We start from the raw sequence: 14,292 nt of genomic DNA, 5'->3' as shown, positions 1-14,292 counted from the left end.
AGTCGGTAGATTTGCGCTGCTAAAAAGTAGAATTTGTCTCAAAATGCAGAATTTCCCAAGCTCTCTTTTGAGATGGAATGAGTGGGAAAGTGAAGGAAAATAGGAGGTTTAGCTTTGACTTTATAAACACCCATCAGAGTGATAGCAGGGAGTTGCTCTCCCCAGCAGGTTCTCAGCTGCTGTTGAGATGTGTTACAACCAGAACCACTTAAATATTACAGCGGTTTTGAGAGGATGCTATTCTTTTGTCTCCCCATTTTGAAAGCTATATAGACACCATTATTCAGTGTGTTTTGCACCTTATCTATGTCAGTACATCTTTCCCTCCAGAGTACAGAGCAAGGCTGTGTTAGCTGTGGGGCTGAGGTAATTTGCTAGACAGCTACAGACCATCAAACCCCTGCAACTGTGCTGAAAAATATCGACCCTGTTAACAACTGCCTGGTTATGTGCCATTCATATGCAGTCAGCCATTGAATAACTACTTGCTAATCTGCCCATGGATCATTCTTTGTGCTAAACACGGATCTATAGCCTGATGGTACACTGGATTCACGATGTGCTGTTATCTAAGTGTTACAATTGCAGCAGTAGCAGCAATGTACTGCTCTTTTCTGCACAGGTAGTGGTAAAGCCTTGCAGAGAACAGACCTTTCCACTGGATCCCATCTCCCAGGCAGCACTTCCCACCCCAGCACTGCATTCCTTAGCTATAAACCCCCAAGTTGTCACACAGAGACTGTGCTGCACAAGTACCAGTGAAATGAATGAGTGCAAACACCTCAAAAGCTCATCCAAGAATTTCATTCTTCCCAGTTTGGTTTCATTTCCACACCACAGCCAGGCTGTGCTCTGGGTTTCGTGGGGTGAGTCCTAGCCAGAAACTCCAAAGGGATATCTCTAGGGCTTTGGCTCTTTGGCCTTTGCCAGAATTCATTTTTACTTTGTTGGTTGGCTGTTGGGTTTTTTGGACACCCACTTGCTTTTCATGGTGTTGTAAATATTTTCCTGCATTCATCCACCACCTGAGCTTGTTTGCACGGTCATGTTCTATTCTGGTGGATGAGTTAAGAGCTGAGCTGAGCTCTGCCAGCACATATGTGCTACAAGTTGTGTGGGAGACTGCTCCCAATCTGTTTTGCCTTTCCTGGCTATTCCAGCAATCTCTGTGCCGTCTGTTCCCCGAAATGCACTCAATCTTCCACGTTCCAGGAAGAAGGAACCAAAATAAGGCCTGGCTTCCAACACTTGGAACAAAGATGGCTTTTAGCCATCCTCTAGATATCACCATGACACTGGTGGGCTGCACCCCAGATTGCTGCATGAGATCACAGCAGGCAGGGGAGGCTCCCTTAGCTGCATTCACCTACACACAGAAATTTCCTTTCTCCTGGTGGTGAGCAGCACTTTCACCTGTCCAGCAGTGTCCTCTGCAATTCCTTGTACTGACATTGACTCTAAGGATGCATCCTTCACAGCATTTCTTTATAAAGCAAGACAAATGGTAAATGAAAATGAAGGGATAAAGGCTGTAGTTACAGCACCTGAAGCTGCAATTCCATCAGACCTTTCACACTAAGAGAAGTCAGGCAGGGCTGAAAAGAGATGAGACCTTCTAGGCATTTCAGCAATATGAGATGGGGATGGATATGATAATCTTCTCATTCAGTGAATAGTTTGTGATGGTTGAACTTGGTTTTAGGGATGCAGTGGGATGGAATTTTGTGGGTTTTTTGTATATTTTGAAACAATCAAATTAAGCTCTTGATATATGAAGAGGTCTTGTGAGTTATTGAATGGCCAAACTAATGGAATTAATGATATTGGGGTGCAGTGTGAAGTATTTCCCTGAAACACATGCACAAGGCTTGCAAGGGCACGATGATCAAGGTTCATCTTTGCTTCCTAAGCTGATGGATATCAATGGGACACACCTATGATCTGCTCTGCCTGTAACTCTGGGAACTCAGGTACATTGTAGGGGGATCTTTCCTGCTTGTCTGGATCTGTGGCAGGGTCTGCCAGCTGCAGTGAATTGTGCAGCCCCTGGCACAGAGCACTGCTCCCCTTTGGGTGCAAAGTGCTGCTGTGCAGTCACTGAGACTGCAGGGACCATAACTCCATCTCTGCTGCTGCAGGGACACCATGAAGGGCACCCAAAACCTCCTGTGTTCCCTCAGCAGCTCGTTCCTTAGCCCAGGGCAGGAGTGGTGAAGGCAGAGAGGTTCTCCTCCATAAACTCTGCTCCATTAGGACTTGTGCTCTGATCCACACATTTGTTCTCATTCCCTGTCCCCGGAGGTAAAGTTTAATCAAAAGCATGCACATGAATGAGTTAGTCTAAATATCAATAAATGTTTCTTTCAGGAGAAGCTTTAGAAATTTAATATTTAATAAGCCTTGAAAATGAACTTCTATTCATGTTTACCAATTTAATTCCAAGCATTTTGGCGGTGAGCAGTGCTCGCTGTCCCCGTGTGGGCAGCACAGCACAGATTATTTAACAATCCACTTTGTCTCCTCTAAAATATTCATGTTTGCAGATATCCAAATGCAGCTCTTAAAAAAGCACACATAAAACCCAAATGGTGCAGTCTGAGCCTCCCAGTTACCCTCAATCTTTGCTTTGGGCTGCACACCAGTGATGCTGTTTCTCTGACAGCTCTCTCCTGTTGCCCTGGTTACTGATCAAAACCAGAGCATCCCTGCTGTTCCTGCAGCTGGACTTACACAGGCACCTTCCTCAGGTAAGGGCAGGGCTGCCTTAAGGCACCAGTGCAGCCACCAGTGCAGCAGCTTTCCCTTGGGTGAGCAAATATGCAGCTCTAACAATTGCCTTTATCCTCACATTCAGCTAGAGCTGACAAAGCCAAATTGGGTTGATAAATAATTATTCTAGCACTACTTTTGTTAAAGCACTGGCTTTTCTGGAGGACCTCCAAATCTTGATTGCAGCAGCAGAGCTGCAGGTAGATTTGGCAGGATTTTGTCTCCCAAATTGACTTCTGTCTTGTTTTCCCTTGAAGTCAAGGCAATCCTGGCTGAAGAGGAAGTTAGGACATTTTCTCCTGTGGCTGACTGACAGCTGAAAATGTGCTGTATTGGTTTGAGGATGGTTCCCTGCAAGCAATGGACCTGGGGGTGGGTGGCATTGCCTCACCTGACAGGGTCTCCCCCCTGTTCTCATTCACAACACTTACTTTGAGAGTTTCATTTCAATTTGCTGCCGGATTTCCTGTCTTTCCTCATCTGTTCTCCTTGGGAAAATATTCCTGTCTTCCAGCTCCTGCTTACTTGGTCTGTTCCGTAGTTTTACTGCCAGCAGCTCTTTCTTGCATTTTCTTGGCAAAGTACCTGGGACATGCATTGAAAGGAAAGTTATTAGAAAGGCAGCTCCTGGGGATGAAACAGGAACTTCTGGAGAGCAGGAATGGCACAGAGTGACAGTGATCTGTGCAAGGAGCAGTTGTACACATTGATGTCAGAAAGCAGCACTGCAGCTGAGCAGGGCTCAGACATAAAACCACTGCAAATGCAGGGTGTACATATTCCTCAGGGCATGCAGGAACTGAGTTAAATCTTTGTTTCATCTTGGGAGCACAGTGTGTAATAGGAGGTTAATTTGTTTTGCTTTAAAGGGTTTTTTTAAATTTAATGCTTTACCTTTTTTAGAGAAGGTCACCTCATTTTTAAAGAAAATGACATTTAATTGGTATTATTGTTTGGCATTTGAGATAGGATTAAAGTCTATTTTAAAAAGGATGCTCTGGAGGTTGGCAAGATTCTAAATCCTAAATAGGTTCTCGCTCCCAAATACTGGAGTTTTATTTGCTAGGGATCCATTATTATTATCACTACTGATCTCAAATTTCTTCATGCAGAGGAAGGAGTCTGTACAAACTCCTTCCCACATTTACCTGTTGGAAAGAGTAGGGCAGAGTAATTTTGGTCTCCCTATGTCAGCAATGAAAAATATCTTGGTACTTGCATTGGTCTAAAGTTAAACTTTTCAGAAACCATAATCAGCTCAAAACCCCTTTCTGGAGCCCAAATGCTGTGCCCTTATTTAGCACCTTCCTTGAAATGCTCTCACAGTCTGTTGCAAGCATTAATTAAATTAAAGCACACAGCCCTGTCTGAAGTAGCAGATATACATTTAACAGATGGGCAGGGAAGTTAAGTGACTTGGCTGCTGCCACAGGGAGCCTTCTGCTAACTGAATATCTGACTCCATCAGAAGCATTTGGCTCACAGAGCCTCAGACTTGGGACTCTGACAGGGTTTCTCAAGCCTGCACCACGCTGGGAGTGGGTGCAGAGCAACTGAGAGAATTTCTGCTGGAAACAGCCTGAAGGACATTCAGGGCTAGAAAAATCCCTGCACACGTTCCCAGCTTCACCTGAGTATCTTAAAGAGGTCATAAGAGGAATTTGGCCATGTCAGAGCTCCAGACAAGGAGCTCTGTGTGTCCATGGGAGCTGCAGCAGTGTCCCAGGGCAGGGCACCTTGGGGGCATGGAAAGGATTTTTGTCATTGACTTTAAAAGAAGTGGGGTCAAAATCCTAATTAACAGTGTCACCTCCCTCTGTTAATCAAAGGTGGACTGTTCATAATGAAACATAATTTACCAGAACAGGTTAAAATGCAAGTATACATACAAAATCTAAATTTTAAAAGAGAGTAAGTGCACATGAATAAAACAAAACTAGAGCACAAGGAGAAAAGTAAAGCCCCACTCAGCACCCTGAGGCAAATTCTTTCCTGATCACTACCTCAGTAGAAACTGGACCTGCAAGCACCCTTATTTAAGTATTCTTTTTCAAAGGGTTATTTTTCTTGGTCAGTCAGGCACATTCATTCCCAGTCTGCCCCCTGACCATCTATCTCAGGCAGGATTTTTGGCTGGATTGTTGCATGATTGATCACACCTCATCTAGGTCAACAAGAAATGCTTGGGAATTCCACACCCTTCTCATGGTCAGGCTGCAGGTTCCTGAAGAAACTTCCTGCTTTAATTCAGTCAAATCATGACATTAATTTTCTGTCTGTTTACTGTTCTTTTTATCATATTCACTGCCCTATCAATCAAAAAGCAAATCCTAACAGTGCCTGATGCTGGACAGACCTTGATTGTGGGCTACATTCTAATAATATTGTTTCTTAAGCTTGCATATTCAGATGTTTCAAATAATGATTTATTGAGTAGGAATGGAAAACCAAGGCATAATTCTTCAGTTTTTCCAGAGTTATGTGACCAGTCTGTACCCCCCTGTAGGCACAGGGCTGTAGCACCATGCCCTGTTGTGGTGGCAGTGGCAGAGCAGGTGACTTTCTAAGGGAGTACAGGGACTGTAAAGCAGCTCAGGATTGATGGATAGTTTTACTGCCTGGAAACCAGCCCGGATTTCTTCAAACTAGAAAGAACCTGGAGATGTTTAGGGAATTGTTGTGGTGCTGTCCCTGTTGTTGCTGCAGGGTGCACCTGAGCAGTGCCTCCACACAGGAATGCCTGGGGATGTCCCAGCCTGCTCTAACTGGACATCACTCACATTGCTCAGTGTCCTCTGGGCCAAGCAGCACTGTTGTTGCAGCCACAATAATGCCAAAATAACTCTGAATCAGGTCTGCTTTTCTGAATTGACCTCAGCCATCCCCAGTACACCACCACTGTCCTTCAACTGCAGGAATTTTCCAAAACTCAATTATTGTAGAAAGCCCAGAGCTGCTTCTAGATATCACTGAAACTTGTACAATAACCAGTGCCCTCCTATCATCACAATAATGAATAATTATTTGTTAAATATAGATTCACCTTCAATAGTTAAATATTCCAGTTTGGTTTTGCTTGTGGGATAATGTATTTTTTGCCTGGCGGCCTCTAGCCTGTAGAATTTTTATCAAAGGAGGCCACTTTAACACACATAGCCAGAAAAATAAATAGGACTTAAAAGGTGTTTTTCATGTTTTAAGCTATCCTTAAACACACAGCAGTTAGGCAAGGGACTCTTCTTTTGCCTTACCTCATGAGTCTGTCCTGTTACTCAGTGTCTTAAGACACAGCAGCAGGACTCACGTCCTGTCTGCTGGCTGATGCTTTCAAAGACATCTTTTAAAATTCATCTTTCATCTGCTATAACAATTATTTTTTGATAAATTGTTCTCTGCCTGCCTTCTTTTAATGCATTCATGAAGAGAGTGAAGGATTCATTTCAGATTGAATCTGTCTTGCTAACATGGGAAACATTAAAAACCTTGAATGACAAATTTTCTAACGAGAGCTGATTATTTTGCCAAAGTTCACTTAAATAATTGCACAGGATTATAAAATGCATTCCCCATATGTCTCAAGAAGGGGTAAAATGGACCAAATGGAGAGAAACTTTATTCTTTAAGATATTTTCTCTACATATTTGTCCTTCCTAGATTGATTGGTCTCTATCACTTTCCTGTGTACCATCTCTGCATGGAATTACAGTCCAGCATTGGCTCTGGGTGTACAGAAAGCTCTGGCTGCTCACAGCCTGGGAGTGCTGTGGCTCAAACAGAGCAGTCCAAGGGTGCACCAGTAACTGAGAGGGTAAAGCACAGTGACACATCTCAGTGTGCACTACAATCACTGGGACTCCAATTTAACTTCAGCTTTTCACCAAGATTCCTTCAAAAAGCTGATGTGACAAGGAATTTATCCTTCCCAGTATTTTGTGCTGCCTTTAGAGCATTCCCTTCAGTTGGGAGAGTGAATCTTTGTAATACAGTGACTATCCTTACCAGAAATAACAGAGTCGTTCAAAACTTCCTCATCCTGATAAAAAACAGACTCTTCCTTGAGCTCTGAGTTCATGATCATGTTTTCTTTGTTCTCATCTGACTCTTTAACGGAGTTCCTCTTGTTTTCTGAGTCACTGCCATAATTCAGTGAGTTCTCCTTCTCCTTGTTGCGCTCCATACTTGACGTTCTTGAGGGACGGACATCCACTCTCTTTTTTGGAGAGCCTTTACTTTCTCTTCCGTGGAAGCTGTGGGTGGAAGATGCACAGGCCAGATTTTACAAAGACAGTTTTATTGCTGCAGTAGAAACCTACATGAGAATGAGAAAAACGTCCTGTAGCTCATGAAGGGCAGGCAGGGAGTTCAGCATGGCCCAACACAGGATGGCATTTTCAAGTGGAGAATGGCTAATGTGGATCTATTCTCTTGCCTCTGCCATTAAAATGAGACATGGAGGAGTGGTGAATAATGTTTTTCTTTGATATATGGTCACAAGATATACTGTAGTGATTAAAAACCCCACAACAACACGTCCTTCTGATGTAAAACATGCATGACATGAAATATTTGTGGGATCATGATACTGGAAATGACATGTGGATCTGTTCCCTAGGGATAGTTGTTAGGGAACTGACAAATTATACCAGCTTCACCCCAAAGCCCTGGGATGGCAAAGGTTATCTCTGTCCTCCTCTGATATACAGGAAGGCTTATAATGAAACCCAGATAAAGCACCCAGTCTACACCCACAAAAACATTTGTATTAAAAATGGATCTTGTATGTGCTCCTGTGTCAGCAAAGAGACCCAGAAATTGCAGCATTTCTCATGTGTAGAGTACTTGGAGCAGGATGTGCCTTTGCCACTCTCAGCTGGTATCCTGTGGGAGTAGATCAAGGACTATCACCTGATTCTACCTGCTTGAAAACTTACTCCTGTGCCAGAGCAGCCTCCTTAGAAAGGAAGAACATACAATGAAGTAGCTGCCAAATTAAGCACTTTAACCAGGGAACGTTTGTTCCAAGCAGTGACATCACAAGGAAGGCAAACCCAAGTTGTGGCAGCAATTAAAATGCTAACAAGAGGAGAGGAACATTTTCCAACAAGATGATGTGGTGGGATGAGTGTCCTCATGCAGCCCTGTAGCCTGGAGGCTGTAGGTACCTGTCCTGCCGGTGTTTGGTGGCCAGAGCCCTGTGGAGTTCTTCAATGACTCTGCTGGGAGGTAAAGGCAGATGAACGGCAGCCAGGTGAGGGGAACCGGTGGGCGTTGTTACCTGGCCTCTGCCATGGGGCTCTGAGCTTTTCTGGCCAGAGGGGTGGAAGAGGGCAGCTTGTCCTGAGATTTGGGAGGAACCGACAATGACATAGTTCTTCAGGATGGTGGAAGGAGGAGATTTCATGGCTGGATCATCCATTTCACTTCCTGCTGCCAAAACACAAGTGGGGAAGAGACTGTGCTTTTTATTTATTTTAAAATTTATTTTTATTTTTATTTTTTTCTTTCACAGATTCTGCACTGAAATTAATTTGTTGTTTTGAACAGAGGATAAATGGTGATGTTTGCTGTGAGGTAACTGGCTGAGTAACTGAGTTCAAAAGGCTCTTGCTGCACCACTCCAGATCTTTAATCTAGCAAAACACATGCCTCTCCCACTTCCCCTCTTTCTCACAGGATCAGATTCTCCTTTCTCTCAGCCCACCACTGCATTCTTGCTTACCCACACTGTTGCTCCTAACCACCAAAGGCTTGGGCTGTGGTGGCTTTACAATCTCGCATTTTCTCTGCTGGACTCTGGCAGACTGTATTAAAATTTATGCCCTGTGGTTCACAGTCTGGACAAAATGTACCAGTGTCTATTAGCTGCTCCTCTGTGATTGCTGCACAGCCCAGACCTCTGTCTTTCATATGCCCGTGGAGAAAATGCCAAAATCATTATAATATGAGGATAATGTTTGCATAACAAAACTTGCCAAATGACATCCAAATGAAAGATGGGGTACTGAACACTAACAAGAAAAAAAAGAAGGGTGGGGCAATTTAATCTCTTTTTTGCTCCTTATTTAGCTATTTTTTTATGCAATGTAAACCTTGTGTCTGAAATTAGAGTTATAAGTTTAGACTGATTTATACATTTCCTAGCATTTGAGTCTGAAGCACACTGGACATTTCCCTGGTTGTAAATTTGGTGGCTTCACACAATATCCCTTAGGATAACAGAACATCTGGCCTGAAAAAGACGCTGATCAGTTTTTCTGTTCTGCAGTTCTCTTCCCCTTTTCCCCTCCCCTATATCTGTGTCCCAAGCCTCTGGCATATGGAGCCGTTTGCACCAGCAGCTCGAGCTGAGTGGATAAAGGCAATGCGAGCTCCTCGTCCCAGAGTATTTCTTGTCCCTTGTTGCCACCTAGTGCTTCACACAGGAATTTAAACTGGCACAGCTTGAGCAGCTTTGGTACGAACATTTTTTCACAGGTAATTTTTTTCTTTTTCTTTTCCCCTTACTTTTGAGATAAATCCCTCAATTCATAGCAGAGAAAAACTTCTGCTCAGACCAGGATTATCCTGAAGTAGTCCTGTAACAAGGACTTTGTTCCAGTTAGCAGAGTAACTTGCTGGAAAATTGGAGAGGGCAAAAAATACTCTAGCTAGCTATTCGATATCTCCTTTCAGAGCCAGCATCCTGAATAAGGGTTACCAAAAACATGTATTTTCTTAAGCTCCTGAAATCATAACCAAAGTCAAACGCTGAAAATCTGAGTGTGGCAACTCTAAGCCTGGTCCCTTTTTGTGTTTGTGGGGTGAGGAGGAAAGCATCCTTCAGCAAGGAGAGTTGCATCCACAATAAAATCTCTCTTGTTCTAAGGAAGGTCTAACATTGCTTTTCTCATCTCTAGAGAGTATTTGTGCCCATTTGTGTCCCTCCAGGCCAGAACCCTTAGCAGTGACTTTGTTCATCTCCATGCAAACAGGAGACAGGGTTCAAACTAGCCCAGAACTCTCCCTGCTTAAAATCTGGGAAGTCTGAAAGCTCAGGGGCATTTCTCCAAGAGTCAAGGTGCCTGATGTGCAATGTCTGAGACACCTTCCCAGCCCAGAGCTCCTCCTGCACTGATCAGGGTGGCTGCTCCAGCCAGGAGACAGCCAAGCTCTGCTGAGCAAAGATGGGCTTTGGCACTCAAGGGTATTGATTCTGTGCTACTGTGGAGATGGACAGAACATATTTGTGATCAGTTGCTGCCCACCGAATCACGGCCTGAGGGGATGGACAAAATCACCTCTGCTGAGCCCCTTTATCCTCTGCCCAGAGAGAGGATGTCTGTGTTTCCTCAGAGCAAGAACAGGGTTCAGATCAGCCCTAAAGCAGGAAATTGTTTTTACACCAGCTTGTTCCTGGAACAGGTCAAGGGCCAATTTCGTCCTCATTGCAGCTTTGGACAATATTGAGAATTTCCTGAGAAATTGAGAATTTCCTGACATCACACTTTATTTGTCCTAAAGATGCCACCACAGGGACGTCACCTGGCTGGAGGGTGGGGCCACGTGACATTGGGGGTGTCACGTGGCTGGGGCAGGGTCATGTGATGTCAGGGATGTCACATGTCTGGGGGTGGGGCTACATCACACCAAGGCAGTCACGTGGCTGGGGGTGTGGCTGTGTGACCCAGGGGTGTCAAATGGCTGGAACAGAGCCATGTGACTCCAGGGTGTCACGTGACTCCAGGGTGTCACGTGGCCATGGGGCAGAGCCATGTGACTCCAGAGTGTCATGTGACTCCAGGGGTGTCATGTTGCTGGAGTAGAGCCATGTGACTCTGGGGTGTCACATGACTCCAGGGGTGTCAAATGGCTGGGGCAGAGTCATGTGACCCTGGGGTGTCATGTGACTCTGTGGTGTCACATGACTTTGGGGTGTCACGTGGCCATGGGGCAGGCAGGATGACACTAATGACAGATGTTCAGTGAATAATCTTGAGAAGTGCTGTCTTGGCACTTTACCCTGTTCCTCCTCTCTCTGATTGATTGGTGCTTGACTTATTCCTCACTCCTCTGCTGACGGCATCCCCAGCATTGTTAACGGGGGAAAAAACTCAACACAAAAGAGCTTTTCAACCTCTTCATCTTCCTTATCTTTCATAATCGCCCTTTCATTCTCCCTACACTTTTGTATTTCCTCTCACTCACTGATGGTATTTGTTTAATTTTAACTTTGTGCTGCCTCCACATCCCCACAAAAATAAACATGTATAATCACTACTGCAAAAGGGTCTAGAGTTACTGGAGTCATTGAGAAAATTAAAAGTTCTTATCTGTGGAAGATGTAAATGAGAACTAAATACCAAAACTCAAAATATCTCAGATGGTACAGGAAACACTTGGGTTAAGCAGCAAAATATCTGAACTCAAAATGCTCTGAAGTGCTTAGTGGAGGTGTAATCTCAATACCCTGCGTGGGTCAGGTTTCCAAACAGATCTGATGCCAAGCATGGCCTTCTCCTCAGCTGAGCAAAGGCACGGGGCCTGGGGCTGTCTGTTCCTGATGCAGGGTGGAAGGGGAGGCTCAAGCCTCACCCATAGCACAGGACAGCGAAATAACCTGAACAGCAGCTCCTGAGCAGCACTAAATTACCATTTTGAATCCAGCTCCCACTTGAGTTATTACAGCTTTTAAGCACAGACAAAGTATGAATTGTTTCCATGGGAAACAAATACTTCTAATTTTCTTCAAAGAGACTGAAAACCTCAATATTTTCTATAAGCCCCAGTGGTCAGGTCACAGAGTCCCTGTGATGTTTTGTTCCCTGGTGACTTTGAAAACCCTGCTCATTGTGCCAGATGATGAGTGTGGATGCAAATCAGGGCTCACATAATGGCTGTCATTTAAAAGTCTAAATATCCAACAGGTCTGACATTTAGATGTCAGAACTTGATTCTCATTTGCAATAGGGCCCTTTTAACTGCTTTTACCATATGTAGGGGCCCTGAAATTGGAACCAACTAAAATCATTCTCGTTTTAGCACCCTTTCTGCAGTGCCAGAATGTTGAGAAATGTAACAACATTGGCAATACGTTAGAAAATCAGGCCCAGGGGAATTGCTTTTGGAAATGTTCAATGAAGTCTGGCACAGAGGACTGCCAGGTGTATCACTCCTGTTTTGTTAATGAGAGCAGATTTCATAGCTCTAGTTTAGATCTGCCCTGGAGAGCAAGCCCTTCAGACAGAAAACCTCTGCAGAACCTTTGACTTGAACTAATTTTGGCTGCTTGTCCTGCTCTCCAGTGGGAGTCCAGGTAATGAGAACATTTAAATCTTTCTTGTGTTCTATGGCATATCAATATGAGCATGGGATTCAGCAGATGTTTGCAGTTGGTTTGATTTGTTTTATGTGTGTTTAGTGCCATAAACTCACAACAAATAATGTCCTGAGAGGTTCAGATAAATATGTGAAGTACAAAGATCAGTGCATTGTTATCAGGAAACCAGTCATGGTTACTGCTCACTCAGTATAACTGCCCTGATTCTCAGCAGTTTGGGGCTTCACAAAAGACATGAGAAAAGGATTTCATAGTGCTGTGGAGGTGAGCAACACATCAAGGATGGGGAAATCTTTACTGAGCGGTCATGACTGACCTGTTACGCTCTTGTTGATTTTGGAGATTGCCTTGGGTGGTGGAGCTGGGAGCAATGGAGGGCTGGGAAGCTGTGCTGGATTTCTTTCTGTCTGCTTCTGGGGGGAATCTGTGGATTCAGGTACAAGTAAGGCTTGTGGACTGTCTTCAGATGCTGGCAGGCTGGCATCTTCCAGTTCTTCCGTGGGTGCTGAAGGTTTCTTGGCTAGTGGGAAGATGAGTAAAATTAATGAAGTTAATAATGATAGGCCAGGGGACAATGCCAGGAACATTCAGAAAAACTGAACACATGGCACATGGCTAGAAACACATCTTTTCCACAGTGAAAGTAACTGTGAAACAGCCAACCAGCCAGGGCAGGTGAAGAATAAAATGTACAAGGATATTGAGGAAATGTTAGTTTTGACGTTCCTGAGAAAACTGCTGAGCTTCCTTTACTTCCCTAAACCCTTTTTCCACTTTCATTTAATAATGAGGATAGCAAGTCAAAGCAACTTTTTTGACAACTGCAATGAATTCTCCACAGCTGTGGTGGCACAGTTCCTGGGTGAGTACTCTTTTGTCTAGGAACACACAGCCAAAGGACAAAGAGTATCAAACCCAGAATATTACCTAAAAATTGATTTTCCAATAGTTGATGTGTGTGTTTATTTTCCCAATATGATTTTTATCTTATTTACTACATTATTTCAACTTGCTTCCTGAGTCTTCTTTTACTGTACCTGACTCCAGAGCTGTTGAGCCTTTCCTGAGATTAAAGTTGATCATCAAAAAGAACCTGCCACAAAGAAGATTAGCTATTGGATCTGAGCAGTTAGAGTGGAACAGGGAATTAGTGAAGTACTTAAGGAAAAAAATCAGTCTCCAAAGCCCTAGTTTGAGATGGTGAAGAACTGCTCATTTCAGGATTGTCTCTGCAATGGCAAAAGCACTTAGCTGTGAAAGTTAGTGCAGGCTGAATCACTGAGCAGTTCATCAAATTCACCAGGCTGTGATGAGGGCACAGGGGAATAGATCCAGAAAGGCGTGAAGCTGAAGCAGGACACAGGTGGAATTCCAGTGATGAAGTCCAAAATTAGCATCCTTGAATTCTGCTCAGATACAGATGCCCTGGCAGTGCCAGACTCACCCAGAGCCTCAGTGCTGGCTTTCACTCTGTTAGGTGTCCTTATCTCTGCCTTGGCAGGTGTGGGGACTCACAGAGAGGCTTGAGGCTGACTCTGATCCCAGCCATGGCCAGGCTCCCTCCAAACTGCATTTCCAGCCACTCTGGGCTCAGCAGTAGCCATGAGAGTTGTTTTTCCTACCCCAGAGGGAGGAAGCACTCATTCAAACAGAGAGATCAGTGTTTAAATCTCTCCTAAGCACTGAATCATAGAATAGTTTGTGTTGGAAGGGAATTTTAAAGGTATTTAGTCCAATCCCCTGAAATGAGCAGGGACATCTTCAACAAGATCAAATTACTCAGAGTCCAATCTAACCTGACTTTGAATGTTTCCAGGGATGAAGCATCTGCCATCTCTCTGGGCAGTGTTTTATCACCCTCATTGTAAAAATTTTTTCTTTGTATTTACCCTGAATCTTCCTTCTTTCAGCTTAAAAACATTGCCCCATGTTCTACCACAACAGGTCCTATCAAAAAATTTGACCCCATCTTTTTTTATAAACCTTTAAGTACTAAAGGCTGCAATAAGATATCCCTGGAGCCTTCTTTTCTCCAGGTTGGATGACCCCAGCTCTCTCAGACTGCCCTCTCAGGAGATGTGTTCCATCCCTCCAATCCTTTTGATGGCCCTCTGGACCTCCAACAGCTCCATGTCTTCCTGTGCTGAGGATCCAGAGCAGAGCTGAGGTCATGCAGAACATGAGAGAGGTCACATCCCACTCCTTTT

The 14,292-nt window shown here is 44.2% G+C and overlaps 1 protein-coding gene across 2 annotated transcripts in view; it reads right to left on the bottom strand.

Moving 5' to 3' along the window:
* The window catches only part of PHACTR3 (phosphatase and actin regulator 3), a 100,244-nt gene that overhangs the window by 24,933 nt on the left and 61,019 nt on the right, over positions 1-14,292 (bottom strand). The window contains exons 5-8 of one of the 2 annotated variants that reach the window (XM_033074759.2): positions 12,402-12,605; positions 7,932-8,196; positions 6,769-7,016; positions 3,201-3,354 (exon numbers count right to left, since the gene is read on the bottom strand). In XM_033074759.2, the coding sequence (XP_032930650.1) occupies positions 3,201-3,354; positions 6,769-7,016; positions 7,932-8,196; positions 12,402-12,605 (871 nt within the window). The remainder of the gene's footprint in view (positions 1-3,200; positions 3,355-6,768; positions 7,017-7,931; positions 8,197-12,401; positions 12,606-14,292) is intronic. The other variant, XM_033074760.2, reaches the window with a different exon arrangement.

Source organism: Catharus ustulatus, chromosome 17 (genome assembly GCF_009819885.2).
Source record: "Catharus ustulatus isolate bCatUst1 chromosome 17, bCatUst1.pri.v2, whole genome shotgun sequence".
Lineage (NCBI taxonomy): Eukaryota > Metazoa > Chordata > Aves > Passeriformes > Turdidae > Catharus > Catharus ustulatus.
Note: the sequence above shows the minus strand (reverse complement) of the source record. Positions and strands in the feature narration are given on the sequence as shown.